The 16,628-nt window shown below is 36.2% G+C and overlaps 1 protein-coding gene across 1 annotated transcript; it reads right to left on the bottom strand.

The window, feature by feature from the left end:
- Positions 1–1,396: 1,396 nt before the first annotated feature.
- LOC111668119 (calpain-1 catalytic subunit-like) lies at positions 1,397–16,019 on the bottom strand. Its single transcript, XM_087178710.1, has 22 exons — positions 15,946–16,019; positions 14,752–14,952; positions 13,266–13,520; positions 11,884–11,953; positions 11,680–11,798; positions 10,881–11,014; positions 10,609–10,783; positions 9,445–9,519; positions 9,180–9,265; positions 8,585–8,659; positions 7,345–7,505; positions 6,407–6,574; positions 5,079–5,289; positions 4,854–4,893; positions 4,615–4,683; positions 4,108–4,165; positions 3,913–3,974; positions 3,632–3,700; positions 3,386–3,464; positions 2,217–2,333; positions 1,978–2,030; positions 1,397–1,821 (listed from the first exon to the last, which is right to left on the bottom strand). The coding sequence occupies exons 3-22, from the start codon at positions 13,500–13,502 to the stop codon at positions 1,795–1,797; spliced, it is 2,085 nt and encodes a 694-aa protein (XP_087034836.1). The 5' UTR covers positions 13,503–13,520; positions 14,752–14,952; positions 15,946–16,019; the 3' UTR covers positions 1,397–1,794.
- Positions 16,020–16,628: the final 609 nt, after the last annotated feature.

Raw genomic sequence — 16,628 nt, 5'->3', positions numbered from 1 at the left:
GTTCTAAATTGTGCAGTAATGAAGATTCATCCATTATTTCTACCTTAATTAATTGTTGGTAATGGGTGTGGTGAATGGAATGTATCCCAGCATGCATCAAGTAGAAGCTAGCATACACCCATGCTAACCCTTGACAAGCTGCATGGTTTTCACATGGCATATACACACAGACATTGTCACGCACATTCACACCTAAAGGCAATGTTACAGTACCAGTTCACTTCACTTCCCCTGCATGTCTTTAAAGGATCAAACCCTTGCGAACACAGGGAGAACATGAAAATATCACATAGTAAGGCACAGGTTATCTAGGATGAGACACTGTCACACAGATGTGCAGCAACAAAATGTCTTAAAAGGGTCTGTTGTAGTAAACAAAATAACAAAATAAATTGTGCTTCCTTAGTTTTCAGCGTCAAAGTTTGCACTGCAGTGTAGGACACAAACTAAATGAGATACATGGGCTCTATTTTTGTGAATCTAGGTACAGACAATATTGTCCTTCTCAAACTGAAATGTAATGGGGAGCTTCCTGCAATCCAGACTGGTATTAAGTATTTACAATTAAAGAATTATTATACAAACCTTTTTGTTTACTAAAAAAATATTTTGTCTAATGGCAATTTTTGTGAAAAGCACTGAGCATTTTATTGCTGTCTCAGTCCCTAGCAAATCAACAGGCCAAACCAGTTAACATCCTGACATTAACATCCTGAAACCCATTAGGGCCAGTTTATGCAGTGAGAGTGTGACTGCATGTGTAGTATGACAGTAAGATTCCCAGGTTAGACTTTGAACTGTTTTCAGCCACAAGAGGGCAGAAGTTCTTTATGTTCAGAGCAGGTCTGTGAACATTTGAGGGGTAACAACAAACCCTCATGCGAACGTAATGAATTACCTGACCTAACCTGGGTGACATCCCCCACAATAACTACATTTGAATTAGCGTTCAGTCTTTGTTTGCAGCATCTAGTTTGAATCTAGTTTGAAAGAGAAACCCCTACACTTCTTGAACATATACTATAGCTGGTTTTTCCATGTAGTTGAGCTTTACACTGTTAAACTATCTACTTGAACAATCTCATTTTAATTATTTAATTGTCAGTCAAATCAAACAGTACAGCTTTGGATAATCTCCAAGGTCTACATGATTAGTGATGTAGACTTTCGGGCATATAAAAGAGAGAGCTTTGTTTTGTTTAAGAGTTTCGACTTGAGTAAAAACAAACAGGAAATGTTAATGATTAACTTTTACTATTGATAAGTAATTGAAATTCGCAGGAAGTATGGTGAGAAAGAAGGATGACATATGATAACTTTTTTTCTTTATCATTATTTTTACAAAAAAAAATCTAAAATGGTCCACATGGTAGTTAAAATGAGCTCATGTCATGAATTGAAATTTGAAACATGTTTGTATGTTTTCATTTCGTAAAGCACAGAGTGATAACATCATGAGTCTACTAATGATACCACAAATGCACAAATAAACGTAGATATGTAAGAAGAGTCATACATAAAACATAACATAAAACTTACAAAGGTAATTTGGTTATATGATTCATTATATATCATAGCATTGGGTATGTTATTTTGTCACATTAGTGTTGGTTGAGGCACATTATATAGTTACACAAAAAAAAAAGCCCTTTAGTTACAGTTCATACTGCGTAAAGACTCATTCACAGAGAGATACATATTGTTCATCATGCCATTTGGCAAATGAAACGAAAACATTCTCTTTCATTCTCGTATAATTCCAGTTGAGTTGTGCAGGCAATTGTCCATGTCAGGTTAGGTGTACATTGAAATATACAGCCACTGGAAATAAAGAAAGAGACAGGTTACTAATGCTGTGAAAGATAACTTGGAAAACATATAATTATGTTCAGTTGTGTCATTTCTATCTAAGTTTTTTTTTCAACAGCTGTATGTGTCAAAAGTTATAACCATGAGCTACTGACAATGTTTCATTACCTCTGACTCTCGAAGATTCATGGCTTTTCCGTCAGACAATTGTGTGAAGATTTCTGTTGAGCAACACAGAATTTGTAAAAAACAAACTGTCTCACCTAATACTGTAGAAAAACCTCCAATTTTTCCAGTATGATGATATAGATTTGTACTCATTTATAGTATTAATATTAATAGTAGACAGTTAACTGTATTACTTGTATTATCTATTGTCGTCATTTGTCCCACATAACTTGACTTACTGAACATGCAGTCCAAACGAAGGATGAGACTGATGAAACTCTCCAGTGTCATGTGGCCAGAGGAGGCACCGTAGCGCAGAGCCATCAGATTCAGCATGTCATCGCTGACCCTCATTCCTAACAAACATACATTACAGGGTAAAAGTTCAGGAGTAGTTTGGGAATTTACTTTATTCCTGTAATATCTTGGCACAATATCACATAACTTTCACAAACCAAATTGGAGTGAGAATTTGGCCTGTGTTAGCCACAATTAGCCTCAGTTGGCCACAGTGGCCTGTACCTTGGCTTTGCATTGCTCCAAACAAGCTTCTCCAAAGTATCCTTATTAAAGTTATCAAGCTGAGCTATTTCTAAACTTATTCCCCAAAACTACCCCTTTGGTTGGTTTGTTAGCAGTACTACATGGCATGCTAGGGAGTAATCTTAATTCAGGAAAAAAAAGATGATCAGTAAGTTCTTTAAAGAGGCAGCGGAAACAAGTTGTGAACACATTGCTAAGATGTTATTTTAACCTGTTAAGTTGATATAGTGAAATTGTTAGCAAACAATTGCCTATCTACACATTCAGTAGCGATGGACCAACATTAATGCTCATTCAGAGTTGTTTTTCTGGCCAATGTACGACCAATATTCAATCTTCATTTAGCTCTATTTTTGGTTTCCATCAATTCCTAAGTTAAATATGTTACTCTTTAGCCACTAAATGTTCCACTATATACCAGCTAATTGCTAATTTTGTCAGTCTGCTGTTTGGTGCTGAGCAGGTAGTGTACAGGATCTTTTTACAGCTTTTTTTTTGCAGAAATCAGTGGCCTTCTGCAACTGAAAACATTGCTATGAGAGCTGTGAACCAAAAATTGCAGAAAAGAAAAGAATGAGCTTAAATAGGCTATTAGTCTCTGAATAGAGGGGAACTGTAGAATCAAGTTGGTCACTAAACTTACATCTATTTTTTTCAGCTGATTTGCAGTTTTTAAATGTTAATGCACTCACCGCAGAAGACATATTTTTTTAAGGGAAAACACTGCAAATTCAGTTATTTTGGAATTCAGTAATCACAATAAAAACAGCAATAATAATAATAATAATAATAATAATAAAAGCAGCTTTTGTTCCATTCAATTAATTTATAATCAAAGGAATGAATGAATCCAAAGCTGGTCTACCTGAAGCCACGAATGCATTCCTTAGTTCACTCAGAGACAGCGTCCCGGTTCGTGAAACATCAGTCTTGAAGAAAATGTCCTTATAAAGAAAGAAAACACCAATAATCTTCCATATCAACTGTATATCTAGATGTACCCTTGTGGTAGAATGAACAGGCTGCTACACAATAATGCATGTTAATATTATAAAAAAAAAAAAAAGATCTTTCTGTCTGACTTGCTTAACTAGGACTTAGATCTATTTACCTTGTATGTGACGACTTTGTTCCACAGACGAACAAATTCCTCACTGTTGAGTTTGCCTGTGATTGATGTCTTTTTAACTCAGCATTAAGGCAACAAAGCTACACATGTCTCAGCCCAACCTTTCCTTCAAGTAATGTGAGTTAGTTACAATCACTGTGTGTGAGATTTTTGAGTCTTTAAGTAGCTTCAATAGAGGACAATGAAAAAAGTGTGAATCTACTATTTAAATAGTCTACGTTATACCAAATCATAATAATTTTATATGCATCATTACAGGATACGTCCATCAAAGCAACCATGCTGCGACAGGCATCAGTGCTGAAGCCTCCAGATTTCAATTCTCCTATATCAAACAGAAAACCTAGCATCAGCAACACAGCAATCTCACACAGAACTAAAAAAAAAGGTTAGTACAATGTATTTTAATGTTCATTGAGCACTCGTGCTGTAGTTTGAGAGTTTTTTACAGTCCAAACCTTTCAGGATTTTTTCATTCAGAAGCTTCTGGAGCTGCTCAGCATCTACCTCCTCATACTAGCAATGAAAAGGAAACAAATAAGATGGATTAACAAAAAACCTTTCATGTCAAGAGAAAACTACACAGCACCAGCTGAACATCACACGTTTGACATAATATAGCCTTAAACTCAATATGGCTAACATGTTAGCAAACAGTTGCCTATAGAGCAGCATTAGCATTCATTTGGAATCTTGTTTCTTTTCATCTGATGAATGGAAATCCAACATTCACTCTACCTATAGCTCTAATATACATGGTAGCACTGAGGGTGATAATCCTCTGTGTGTTTCAAAAACAGTGACCCCTTTCACAGATGTTAATTTTATAAAAGAATAATTAGTGCAGCTTCAAACTGTCGATAAATTGGTAGATGCGGCATATCACGTTTTAATCAAAGGTTCCAAGTATTAATTAAACTCAGTAGTTACAATTATGGAAGTGAGACATGTAAGTGAGAAACTACCTTGTCTGAGTACTGGCGGAAAAAGGTCTTCTTATTTTCATCTTCCTCTGCATTTTTGACCTGCTTGAGCTGGAAATAACAATCGAAAACAAACATAAGGAAACATTAAGTAATTTTACCCTAAATGAAATGTAAGTGGCAAAACATATTTCACATAATAAAATATAGTTAAACACATGTAACACAATATAAAAATAATAAGAACCAACAATATTGTGATATTGTTAAATCTTGCGCACCTCTGGAACTGGCTCCTGGTTATAGTAACCAGAGTTCTCACTGTGGGTAAAAACCAAACACATTCCACATGGGATTAGTGTTTTGTATATTTTTTCTTAATATAAACACGAGTAATGTGTGACATATGCCATGCAGATTATTTTTGGATAATTTTGCATCATTGTGTGTGTCATATGTGTTATTTTTTAAGCCAAACAAAGTGTGAGAAGAGAATGTGTGCATACTAGCCATGGGTCTCTGCTTTGGATTGGATGATCAGGAGGAAGGAGGCTGTTTCATTGGCACTGAAAGTGGACGGCACAATCAGGTATTCAGCAGGCTTTAGCAGTAGGAACTCCATCACATCACGGGCATTCAGGTAGGCTTTCGTTTGGGCCACAGGTTGGCGGGTGTTGAAGAAAGTGGCTGGGAACTTCCCCTTCTGTGTCTTGTACTGTAACGATAAACACATATTTCAGCTCTATCTATATCTAAGTTATATCATTTAAAAGTGTGGATGGAGAATCTGTATTGTGAATAGTGATTGAGTTAAAATAGTTTCTTACTTGTTCAGTCACCTTGAGGGAAATCAGCGTATGATGAGTTCATGTTGGGGACAAAAGGCAAGTAATTTAATTAATAATTGTCAAATTTTCTACCAAGATATCACTAATAAATGCATATATAGTCGCACAGCAGAGTCAGACTTAAGACTTAAACCTGCCCTGCTAGCCAGATGTTGTTTAACCTATAAAGACTTTGGATGGCCATTTACTGTGTTTACTTTCAGTGTTACTGCCACAATCCTACAGTTCCTTAGAATGTGGTTCCATAAAAAACCTGAGATGTTTGTGGATCTGTCACTACTGATGTTAAAAGCCATTCACTTATTGATTCACTTATCATTTCTAATCTTCTAAAATTCTTACAGTTACTCTTATTGACCAATCCCCATGTGTGAAATCATAAGTGAAACTGCCACTTCATGTCAGACACAAATTGTGGCCATTCCCTCATGGGTTTGTATACTCATTCATTACTGTTTGAAAGCACAATGTCAGCAATGAAGCTGCAACAAAGTTGGAAGTAGGGGAGTTTACCAATTACAGTGAAAATATAATACGTGTATAAGCCAACCTGAATATCTGAGATAATATTTGAGACTTGGAAAGTATGGTATCATCAGTTTTAAAAGGTTTTAATGATTATTTGATGTTGTTTTGTTGTTGTTTTGTCATAACCTGTAAGAGTTTCAAATCAAATCAATCAAAAAACTTTTATCTTATTGATTTCAGCCTCCATGTTTACTGTTCACCAGTGACCAGGTGTGCCTGATTGAATCAACTCTGATATCTTAAAAAATTACAAATTTAAATATAGAAGCTTTTTTTTTTTGCCTGCTTTTTGCTGAATATATTCAAGTACATTCAACACGAGGGCACAAAATGCTCAAAACCATGGTCTACGGCAGGGTTTCATTGTTATCTTCACTTGATTTGACAACTGCAGTTACTTCCCATATATATTGTATGCATGTCATATCCACACACTGTGATACAAAAACAATATAGATCAAAGTTTACTTCAAACACAGAGAATCCAATGTGGACATTCTGGACCAAGCGTCGGTTTCTCTTGTCCGGCTTTTGCATGAGAGACACCAGCATGTTTTTTCCGCCATCTGTTTCTGAATATGGACCATCAATCTTGACACGATACTGTGGATTAGTCCAGAAACTGTCTGGTAGAAAAAGAAAGAAACAAAGTTTATTTGTTGTATTAATATGAAATTTAAAGCAAGGCTAGATGAACATCAATCTCATCAACATGAACTCATGGTAATATTTACTTATTGTGTATATAACATGGAAAGCTGAATGAGTTGAAGTTGTGTATTACATTGCATTGTAGCAGAATTGTTTTTATTGCAACTTTTAACTGTCCTTCTTTGGTTGCATGATGCTAACCAGTTATTCAACCAAGATAAGGTAAGTAAAACCATGTTACGGTGGCGCCTTGTCTTATCTTATTTCTGCTTTACACTGTGGGGTTTTCCCCTTATGGCCTTCGCTTGTATTTAACAAGGAAGAACTCTGTTCCAATGTTTTGTCTTTGAACCGCTGATGATTCAGGAAGTGTTGCCTGTTGCTTGTGGTCACCTAATGCCTGCATTTTAGGAAATATTTGACTCATTTTACAATGTTAGTGTCAAGGACTGTCATTGCTGCAGCAAATGTGACAACAGTCTTTGAAACATCAACAAGTAATTCCGGAGCACTAGCTTAGCCGCTTGACTAGCTTATCCACACAATTATTAGCTTGTCATATTGTTACAGTATAGTTTGGTAAAGACCAGCTTCCAGAACAGCAAAGCAGAAATTTGCTAGCTCAGTGATTGTTTATGAGGAAGAACGATTCATCAACAATGATATTCTATGAAGATATTCTACTCAAATATAAAGCTTCTATATTATCTTAGGTCTTTATTATGTCCAGATATCCTGTAAGTACCTCGGTTATTCATGCATCCTCCAGCAGTGGTTCCTGCAACCCATCTGCCCTCATATGTGGAGGTGTTCCAGCGAGAAGAGGAGTTTCCATCAAGGAAGTCTGGACTTGTGCAGCAAATGTCAAGATCTGTGTAGAACTTACAGAAGTCTTCCATGGCCATCCTGTCAAAACAAAAGATTAATTCAGACACACAAATTGTTTTTTTCCTGGATGTGATGCTGGAGATATGAAATCATATGCTTGAGAAAGACAGTACAAGATTCATAAAAGATTAACCTATTTTTCACATGTGCCGTGCATGTCTCCCAGCAGAAATAGACAGAGAAAAGACCTCTTAATGTCATATTCACATCATACCTGCAACATTACACAAAACTGATACCTTCCACTATATTTTCTCTGTCTAGGCTGAATCTGAATATGAAAAAATATTTTTTAACCATTTAGCAGCTGCAATTGGAGACAGTAACATTTTGCTGACGTTTTCTGTCAAAAACAAATCAGAAATTAATCTATAATGAAAAGAAATCCCACATTCCAGTAACCTGCAAACTCTATGTAGAGAGATAGAGCTGCAGCAATAGCAACAAAGCAGAGATGCAGCCGGTGTGAACACACATGCGTGCTTCTCCGCAGCAGTTCAGGAACGTCCGCTGCCATGCTCACACAGCATTAGTCTAGGCCATGGTTATCTCATGCCTTGACTACTGCAATGCTCTTCTAGATGGCCTCCCTTCACACACAGTGAAACCCTTACAGATGGTCCAGAATCAGCCTAAAAGGATTTATGTCACTCCTCCGCTCATTGAATCAAATTCAAGTAACTAAAGCATGCCCTGAGAAAAAGAAGTTACTTGACAACTAACAGCGCCCTCTTAGAGAGAGTTTTGAATTTGATTTCCCACAATGTACGTTTTGTCTGAAAATGTGCAAACAGCAAAGAATGCCTAAAGTGCTTTACCTTACATCACACTTAAATCATGTATATATTCTCACCACCATACTGACATAATTTAAAATTTAAAATGTGTCTTTCTCTTTTGAATATAGAGACATGTAATATGTTTTATTATCAATGCATAAGTCATAATTTTCTATTTGTTGCCATTGTTAAGCATAGTTGTTAATATCTTATGTTTCAGAGCCACTGATTCGTACTTGTTTCTGGGTGTGCATGATTGGCACAGAGAACATTCTGATGCATAGAGAAGGTTCCCACATCATTACCTAATTTGCTTACCAAAACTCTCCATCATCATCCACTGAATGGCACATCTTACGATCATGAGCACTCACGGTTTGCCACAGTGACGACCTTGAAGACAATTTATCATTTAAGTAATAGGAAAGACATTATTTTATTATCAGTAGTTTTCAACCTTAATGACCCTGAGGTTAAGAAATTGTGCCTCTCACCTTTCTTCTCAACACATATGCAAATCAAGGTCCTTGCAGGTGGTATTTTCTGTGATTGAAAAGCCAGTGTTAAGCTGCCTTTAGGGCAAGACTTAACAGTGGATGACTTTACTGTCACTGGCAAAACCAGTTTAAAATAACCAGAGAGGGATTTTCAGAAGACAGCTTAATAAGCTTGTCATGGCCCTTATACATATGATCTTTATCCTGTTATGTATTACATACAGGAATGTGCAGTACATATGCTACTAACGAGATTATGTTTTGAAAAGAAAAAATGTGTGTTTGTGTATGTTAGTAACAATAAATACATTTTCACTTATTTTGTCATTTGAGAATAATCTCAATATTTTTGTAACAGCAAATAAGACCTATGGTATTTCTTTGCAAGACAGTCACTGAGTGAGAGTTGCTCTTACTGATCGCTCCAGTCTCCTTTCCACTCTCCTTTGCCCCATGGGTTCCACAAACGCACCAGGTTTACAAGTTTCCCTTGGCTCATCATCTGACCATCAATCATCACAGAAGAAGGGACCATGATTATGTACCATAAATGTAAAAATGCAAGAAATTATGTCAACTGCAGTAGGCATAAGGTTAACACAACATTACGATCACTATCAGTGAAATTACATTAGATTTACTTCCAGTTCCAAGTGCAATGTTTCAAGTGTAATCCTTTACCTGTTTGACACCTGTGACAGTGTAAGCATGGCCTTGGACCAATCCATTTGGTAGTACAGTGTTGGCGGAGGTCTCCTATAAGCAAAGACATTTATAATTGCTGAGAGTTGACTCATCTATGGTTTTAAAAAAAATTACACATCTCTATTAATACATACACACTCTCACAGACGGCCCAAGCCTTCATGGGGCTGTGAGCAGAATCTGACTCGGCCAAAGGCGTAGGTTTCAACATTAGTAGGAACACCACAACCCCCAAAACAAAGAGATTGACTTTTTAATGCTGTCAACAAAACATATATATATATATATATATATATATATATATATATATATATACAGTATATGTAAAAATTACCAGTTTATTCAGAGTCTTAGTATAATATGTAATGCCTAATAAGCGACACTAGACTCGCCGCACTTTCTCCACTGGCTGCTTCAAATTGTACTCAGACTAACTAAACGACGAGCTAAGTTTATTTAGCGAACTTGAGAGATGCTGGTGGGTAGATTTTGTTACCTTTGGACAAAGTCAGGCTATCTTTTACCGAATGTTTCCAGTCTTTGTGCGAAGCTAAGTTTACCGGCTGCTGGCTTTGCCTTGATATTTTATGCTAGCTATTAGGGTGAGTAAGGAACGCATAAATGTATTTTTCAAAGCTAAGCAAGAAGAAGTTTGAAGGTTAGTCTTTTAAAATGGGTTGGTTGTGGTATGTTTACAGTTTGTCTACATTTCATTAGGATAAAACTTTATATAAAAGGAATACTGAAAAATATTTGGAGGAAACTTGGATATGCTGACAATTTCTCTAATGCAGCGATCCACTTACCTGATGTTACCATGTCTTTCCATCTATAATCCATTAATTTTATTGAAACCTGTTTTTTTTAATAATTTGTGCAGGACAAAGTCATCATTTCTCCACATTTCAAGAAACCAGTCTTTCTCTGCCTGTTGCCTATTTGGATGCACTGAATCTAAAATATTAACAACTACTTTTTGCTTTCAGAGCAGCTATTCAGTTGAGAAATATATTTTAAACTTGAATCTGTCTTCTTGTCCAAGTTGAAGTTAAGTGTCTTGTTGTACATATAAGTAGGCTACGTGCACTTTGCAAAAAAGGAATCTGTGGTGTTTGGTTTGCATGGTATTTTAGCACTTACCCCCTCAGGTGTACCACAGCCCATCAGTGAGTTAGATCTACCAGCTCTGTACATCAGCTCCCACAGGTTTTGAGGAGGATCTGACAACTGGATGCACATGTGGACACCACCAGTGAAGTCCATCATAGCCTCTGCAGGAGTTCCAGCACACATGTCCGCATAGGAACCACACACCCTGACAAAAGTAGTGATATTGTTTGATTGTTTGATTATTTGAGAAATAAGGAAAAACTACTTTATGTCTGAGAAAGAATGCATGTTTCTTTTCATACTTGGCATAGGCTTTCTCCAGCAAAGCAGGCCAGAACTCATTTGGGTCCTTGGAGTGGACGAAGATCAGTCTGCCATTGATTGTCGGTAGCTTGTCATCAATGACGACATCCACCCACCTTCCAAACCTCCAGAACTGAAGAGATTATAAATATATAAAAAAAAATTAGATCCATTTACTGCAAAATGACTTAAAATGAAAGTAGAAAATGAGACTGAATGTTAAAGGATTTAAGTTCTGTATCCATACGTTGTCAGTAATTATATTTGTGGGGTGAGAAATCATATTGTTATTCATATTAAATAAAGAATTTCAGTGAATAATTTTCTCGGAAGTGAAAGTTGGTCATTTTGGCTCTGTTCTCCAGAGCACTGGAAGAAGCAGGAATTGCAAGGTTAAATTGCAACAGCTTTAAACTAATTCTACAGCATTGGCTACAGCATTGGCTACACACAGTGGCGTTTTTTTGTAAACACAGTCATATTTACATTCAGCATTGTATACTATTGTTTGTATCCTTGAAGCCTGACAAAGGTATTTAAAGCACTTGCTTTCCAATAAAATTAGCAAAGCCAATTTTATGAATATTTTGAAGCCTGCACATTTAGTACATGCTAGTAAAGCATTAATTACACACAAAACTATAACTCTGAGCTCCACAGCTTCAAGTGTTTTGAGCCAATGACTGGCCATAGTCTACAACCCATGGACATCAGCAGACATTTGAAGCATTGCAGTTCTCGCAATGTAAATATACCACTTACAATAATAACTTGTGTCAAGTTTGTGTGTGCATTTACCCTGAAGTGAAACAGCCCACAGTAGTTCTCATCAAATGTTTGCTCAAGAGGAACAACTTGCCCGAGGACATGGTTCTGGAAGGTCAGAGCTCCAATAGATGCAAGAAACCAGCAGTTTCCTGAGTAAAAACATGTTTATTAAGGTATCAGAAGGACATTTTAGCACAACAATAAAAAAAATAATGAATTAAGAAATTTCCCTACCAAGTACTCCTTGACCAAAGTCAAACCTGGAGATCCCATCAAGTACGAAGGATGGATTAGGAGCAATTTTCTGAAAATGAAAGTCAATAAAACTTAATAATTGTATAGTATAGTATAGTAGTGTATCTTAATACAATACAGATGAAGAAGAGATCCCCTTTCTAGGTTAATGTAAGATTTTTGGGACAAAAATTGCATTCCTAAATTTAGCTGATATGAGGCTTCAAGGGCCAATGACTCAAATGTGACCTCAACTCTCAAGGTGTAAACAACTCCTCAAGAGCTTAAATACCAGAGACTCCTCACCTGTCAGTTAGAAGTCAAGAAGCTGTACTTTTCCGACCATTTGTTGTGTAAGAACTGACATTTTTACAAAAATGAAGTTCCTAAAGTTATTTTGAGTTTGAGTTTTCGATGAGAGGTAAACATCTTCTAGAACCACAAGCAAGTCCAGTTACCTTTGTATAGATACCATGACCTGGATGACTGAGAATCAGTCAGATAGTCAGAGTATATCAAATCAAGTAGGCATCTTACAAAGCTTTTTTTTTCATGTGAAGGCATTTTCTTCCTTCCAGTGTGCTTTCATTTTGTAGGCCTCACTCACACTCCAAGAGTTCAGATATGAATACGGTAAGGGACTGTACAAAAGTTATTGGGGTGTGATTGTGGGGTCAGCCTTGTGAGATTTTTTTTTTTTTTTTTAAATATAAATACTTACATTGAAATCAAACAAAGATTTTGCACTTTGCAATATTGAGAGAGAAAGTTGTATATCTCTATATCTATGCTTACATCTTAATCAACTAGGATATAGGACAAAAACACATTTAGCTAAACTGCTACCAAGACACTTTGTTTACTATGTCACCTATCAGCTAAAGCTTAGAGCTTACGAATATGTATGTATAAGAGCACATGTTGTACAACCTTCCCACCCTCTCTTCCAAACATTAGGGAGAGCCGGATTTAATTAACTTGATATTTAAGTTTGGGTAAGACCACCTTAATGATGATTGAATGATGATTGATGATGAAACAAATTGGAATCAGGGAAGACATTGTTTTATTTTTTAAGTAACTTCTCCACCCCACTGCAATAATTTATCTACAGTCCCTAATCAAAAACTTTATTGGCCTTGTGCTGCGATCAAATAGCCAGACACCTCACTAGTCTGTATTTTGACTGTGCGTGGCAAATTATTCAGACACAGGGAGACAATGTGGACTCGTCAAGACAGGTTGAGTAGAAAGTGGTAAACACTGAATCACTGTAAAATGATATTGTAAGTTTTACTCGTAGCTACATCAGTTGATTCAACATTAACATTTGGTGTGATGCTGGATTTCCTCTACAGTTTAACGCTTTCAAAAACACTCACTGCTGGTCTCAGCCACACCACAAGGTCCAGGTCAGAAGGTCTCAGCAACCCATGGCCGATGGAGTTCCTGTCAGGGGGGAACATTTCATCAATGTACCTCACTCCTTGTATGAGACAGTACTGTTTGAGCTGCTTGTAGTCTTGGTTTAAGAATCCCTCAGGATTTGTGGAGCTCCCGTAACCGTCCTGCTTGTGACGAGCCTCCATGATGTTCAGACACACACCGGGAGCAGGCATTGCTGCGGTTTTTGCGCTCTGTTACAGAAAAGAAGATCCAGAAACAATTTTGATATTATGTATAATTTTGCATGGAAGTTTGAGATATACTAAGAAATGAGAAATTAAAGGTAAAACCATCAAGTGTCTAAGTCGAGTGTTGGGTTGGGTTGAGATCTGGGCCCAAATTAAGAATAAAAACCTAATTTATGGCACATTTTATTTAATGTTGTTACATTTAACAACTTACCCATACCTAGTGTAAGAATACTTGACATGATTAATCACAGGTATGCTTACAGTAAGCATAAACACATGTATAATTTACTTCATTTTTTTTGTGTGAAATCCTTAATATGTTAAGTTGCAATTTATGTGAAATTAACAACAAACTATATTTTTTAGTAATATAGGGATAAAATAATAGAAAAAGGTAACAAAATGAAAACTAAATTAGAGCAAAAACTACCATGAATTCAGTGGCAGCTTGTTGTGTACACCGTTGATAAAAACAAAAAGGAAAAGTAATTTAATATCCAATCAAATGTTTAAATCAAATGCCAATAATGCACAATTCTTCACTTAGATTTCCAATATTATTTTGTACAATCAATAAATAATATTTCTTAGCATGTGTTTGAGCTCCTATGTTTCTGTGCAGTAGCCATCTAGGATCTTTTATCAACCAACTTAAGAGACCCCTGAAGTTCTTTTAAATCTCTTTTATTTATTTTTTTTATTATAGTATTTTAATATTATATATAAATTATAAATTGTAATATTATATATTATAATTATAAATTGCATTAAAAGCTTTAATTCATAAGTTTGTGAGTAAAAGTTTTTTCAGCTTTGTTTCACTTAAATCCAGAATTTCACTTTTAACAGTTTAATAAATACAAGCGCCAGTATTCCAGTCATATTATTTTAACATTCATCGTAACATCTAGTGACCAACGTAAGTGAAAACTTACATTATGAAATATTCTACAACTACTACCAATAGAAAATATTTGAGTGGTATAGTCTTCCTGTACTTTAAAAAGTATGATTATTAATAGCATTAAACAGTAACAGAAACAGTGGTATATTTAGGAGGTCAAACTAACGGAAACAGTGGTATATTTAGGAGGTCAAAGGTATCAGGTAACATATCAGGTAACATATCACTGTTTAGTATGTAGTTCAAAAGCATAACATTTATTCTAAAGAAAACTTTGTGACATGGAATCCGAATCAACTGGTTTAAATTGTTTTTTGTAGATCTTACCTCACTGGCTTGAGAGAGAAGATTTACGGTGCAGTAAGGAGAGCAGGTGGATCAGCAAGTAAGAGAGGAGAGGTTTTCAACACTTATATAATGCCTGTAAATGCCTCAAGCTACCTTTGTGTCCTTGTGTTTCCCGCTAAGATCTTTCAGCAAACCCTACCTGTTGTCACCAGCAGTGTAATCTTACGCCTCTTTTGGCTTCTATGGGACAGACAGAGAGAATGACAAAGAGAGAGAGAGAATTTCACTTTCGATTAAAAGACCTGATAGAAGATCACATGAGGGAACTGAAGCAGGCTTGACCTTGTTTCTTTGTGTGTTTATTGTGGTTGTAGAGTGGTTGTCAGTGATTAATCAAGATATAAAACTGCAACATTAAGAGCACTGGCCGCTCATAGCCTCAATGCGAGTCAGGTCCATATCCTTACATGAACCTTGATACACTGTGATGGAGTATCTCTCTTATCATTATAAAACAAAATTAACACCGAATCAAGCGAGTCAAGACGCAACCAGCAGCTGTCCTCTTTAGCTGAGCAGCGGGTGATTTCATCAGGGAAGGGTGGGAGGGAAACTGATCTGGTCATTTATAAATGCTGCATTATTTATTTCTTACATCGAAGACCATCATCAATAATTATCTGATATAGCCATGACCGTGTGTTTGTCAGGCCTCATAAACTTAAACTCAAAGCAGGAAGCAGTATAATTATTAACTAACTTAATAATACTACTCAGAGATCCATGAGTAGAAAAAAATCTCCATTAAAAAGAATTATTCTATTTAAAAAATATATCAATTTAAAATCATCAACACATACAAGTGAAAAATGTATCACAGAACATTCATTGGTCATTGTACTGTAGCAGACTATGTGATTACATCTCTTTATTTGTTTTTGTGCAAAGCATATCTAAATAGATAATGCATTTTTTATTCTGTTGTTCTCCTGTCCTTTATCTCACTGTGCAAACACTTGAAAAAACACAGTTGCGAAACAGGAGTCAGTCATCCGTAACAATCCTTGGCTGGCAATGTTTACAGTTTTAAGCACAGAGATTAACAACACTTCTCAAGAAAAGCAGCTTCGGTGACGAACTCCATTTCTCGAAAAGAAGTTGGCGAATCAATCCATTTTTAATGAGAGCATAAAACAGATGCCTGCCGATGTCAGTACATGCTATCACACTTACCTCCATTTACAGGAATTTCAAACCAATACACCAGTGATCTACAATAATATGCCAAAATCATAATCTCTGGGTTATTTGTTCTGTAACCCCTGTTCTCTGATAACAAGAATGAAGAGTCTCCCTCACTTTATTCTCTCACAAAGCACTTGACTCTCACTCCAGAGACTGGGGTTCACATCCGCAGTCCAGCCTGTGTTTGGCTTTACGCTACAAAAGCACTTTGGAGAAGAAAGACTGTGATATTGGTTAAATGTAAACACTTTGTGCCTGAAGTCACTGTGAAAATACACTTCGTTGCTTCCTGGCAGAGTCAGATGAGAAGAATGATACCAATTGCATGTTGCATGTACAGTAATGAATCTACAGCCAGGCGCCTGTTAGCTTAGTTTAACACAATGACTGGAATCAGAGAGAAACAGCTGGCCAGGCTCTATCCTAACAAATGTACCCACCAGCATCTTTCAAGTCCACTTATTAAATTCAGTTGTCTGGATACAATCTGAAGCAGCCAGTGGAGAAAGTGCAGAGTCCAGTGTATCTTATCAGGTAATTACAGATTATACTAAGAAATTGAATAAATTGTAAAAAGGAAAATGAATAAATTACTGTAAAAATGCTGTAACATGTCTGACACAAGGTGAAATGACCACTCATTTAAACGGTTGGTTCACAAAACATATATT

Source organism: Seriola lalandi, unplaced genomic scaffold, assembly GCF_002814215.2.
Source record: "Seriola lalandi dorsalis isolate HSWRI2012SDOR001 ecotype SW California unplaced genomic scaffold, Sedor1 jcf7180002054703, whole genome shotgun sequence".
Taxonomy (NCBI): domain Eukaryota; kingdom Metazoa; phylum Chordata; class Actinopteri; order Carangiformes; family Carangidae; genus Seriola; species Seriola lalandi.
The sequence above is the reverse complement of the archived record's forward strand: the minus strand, read 5'-3'. Positions and strand labels throughout refer to the sequence as shown.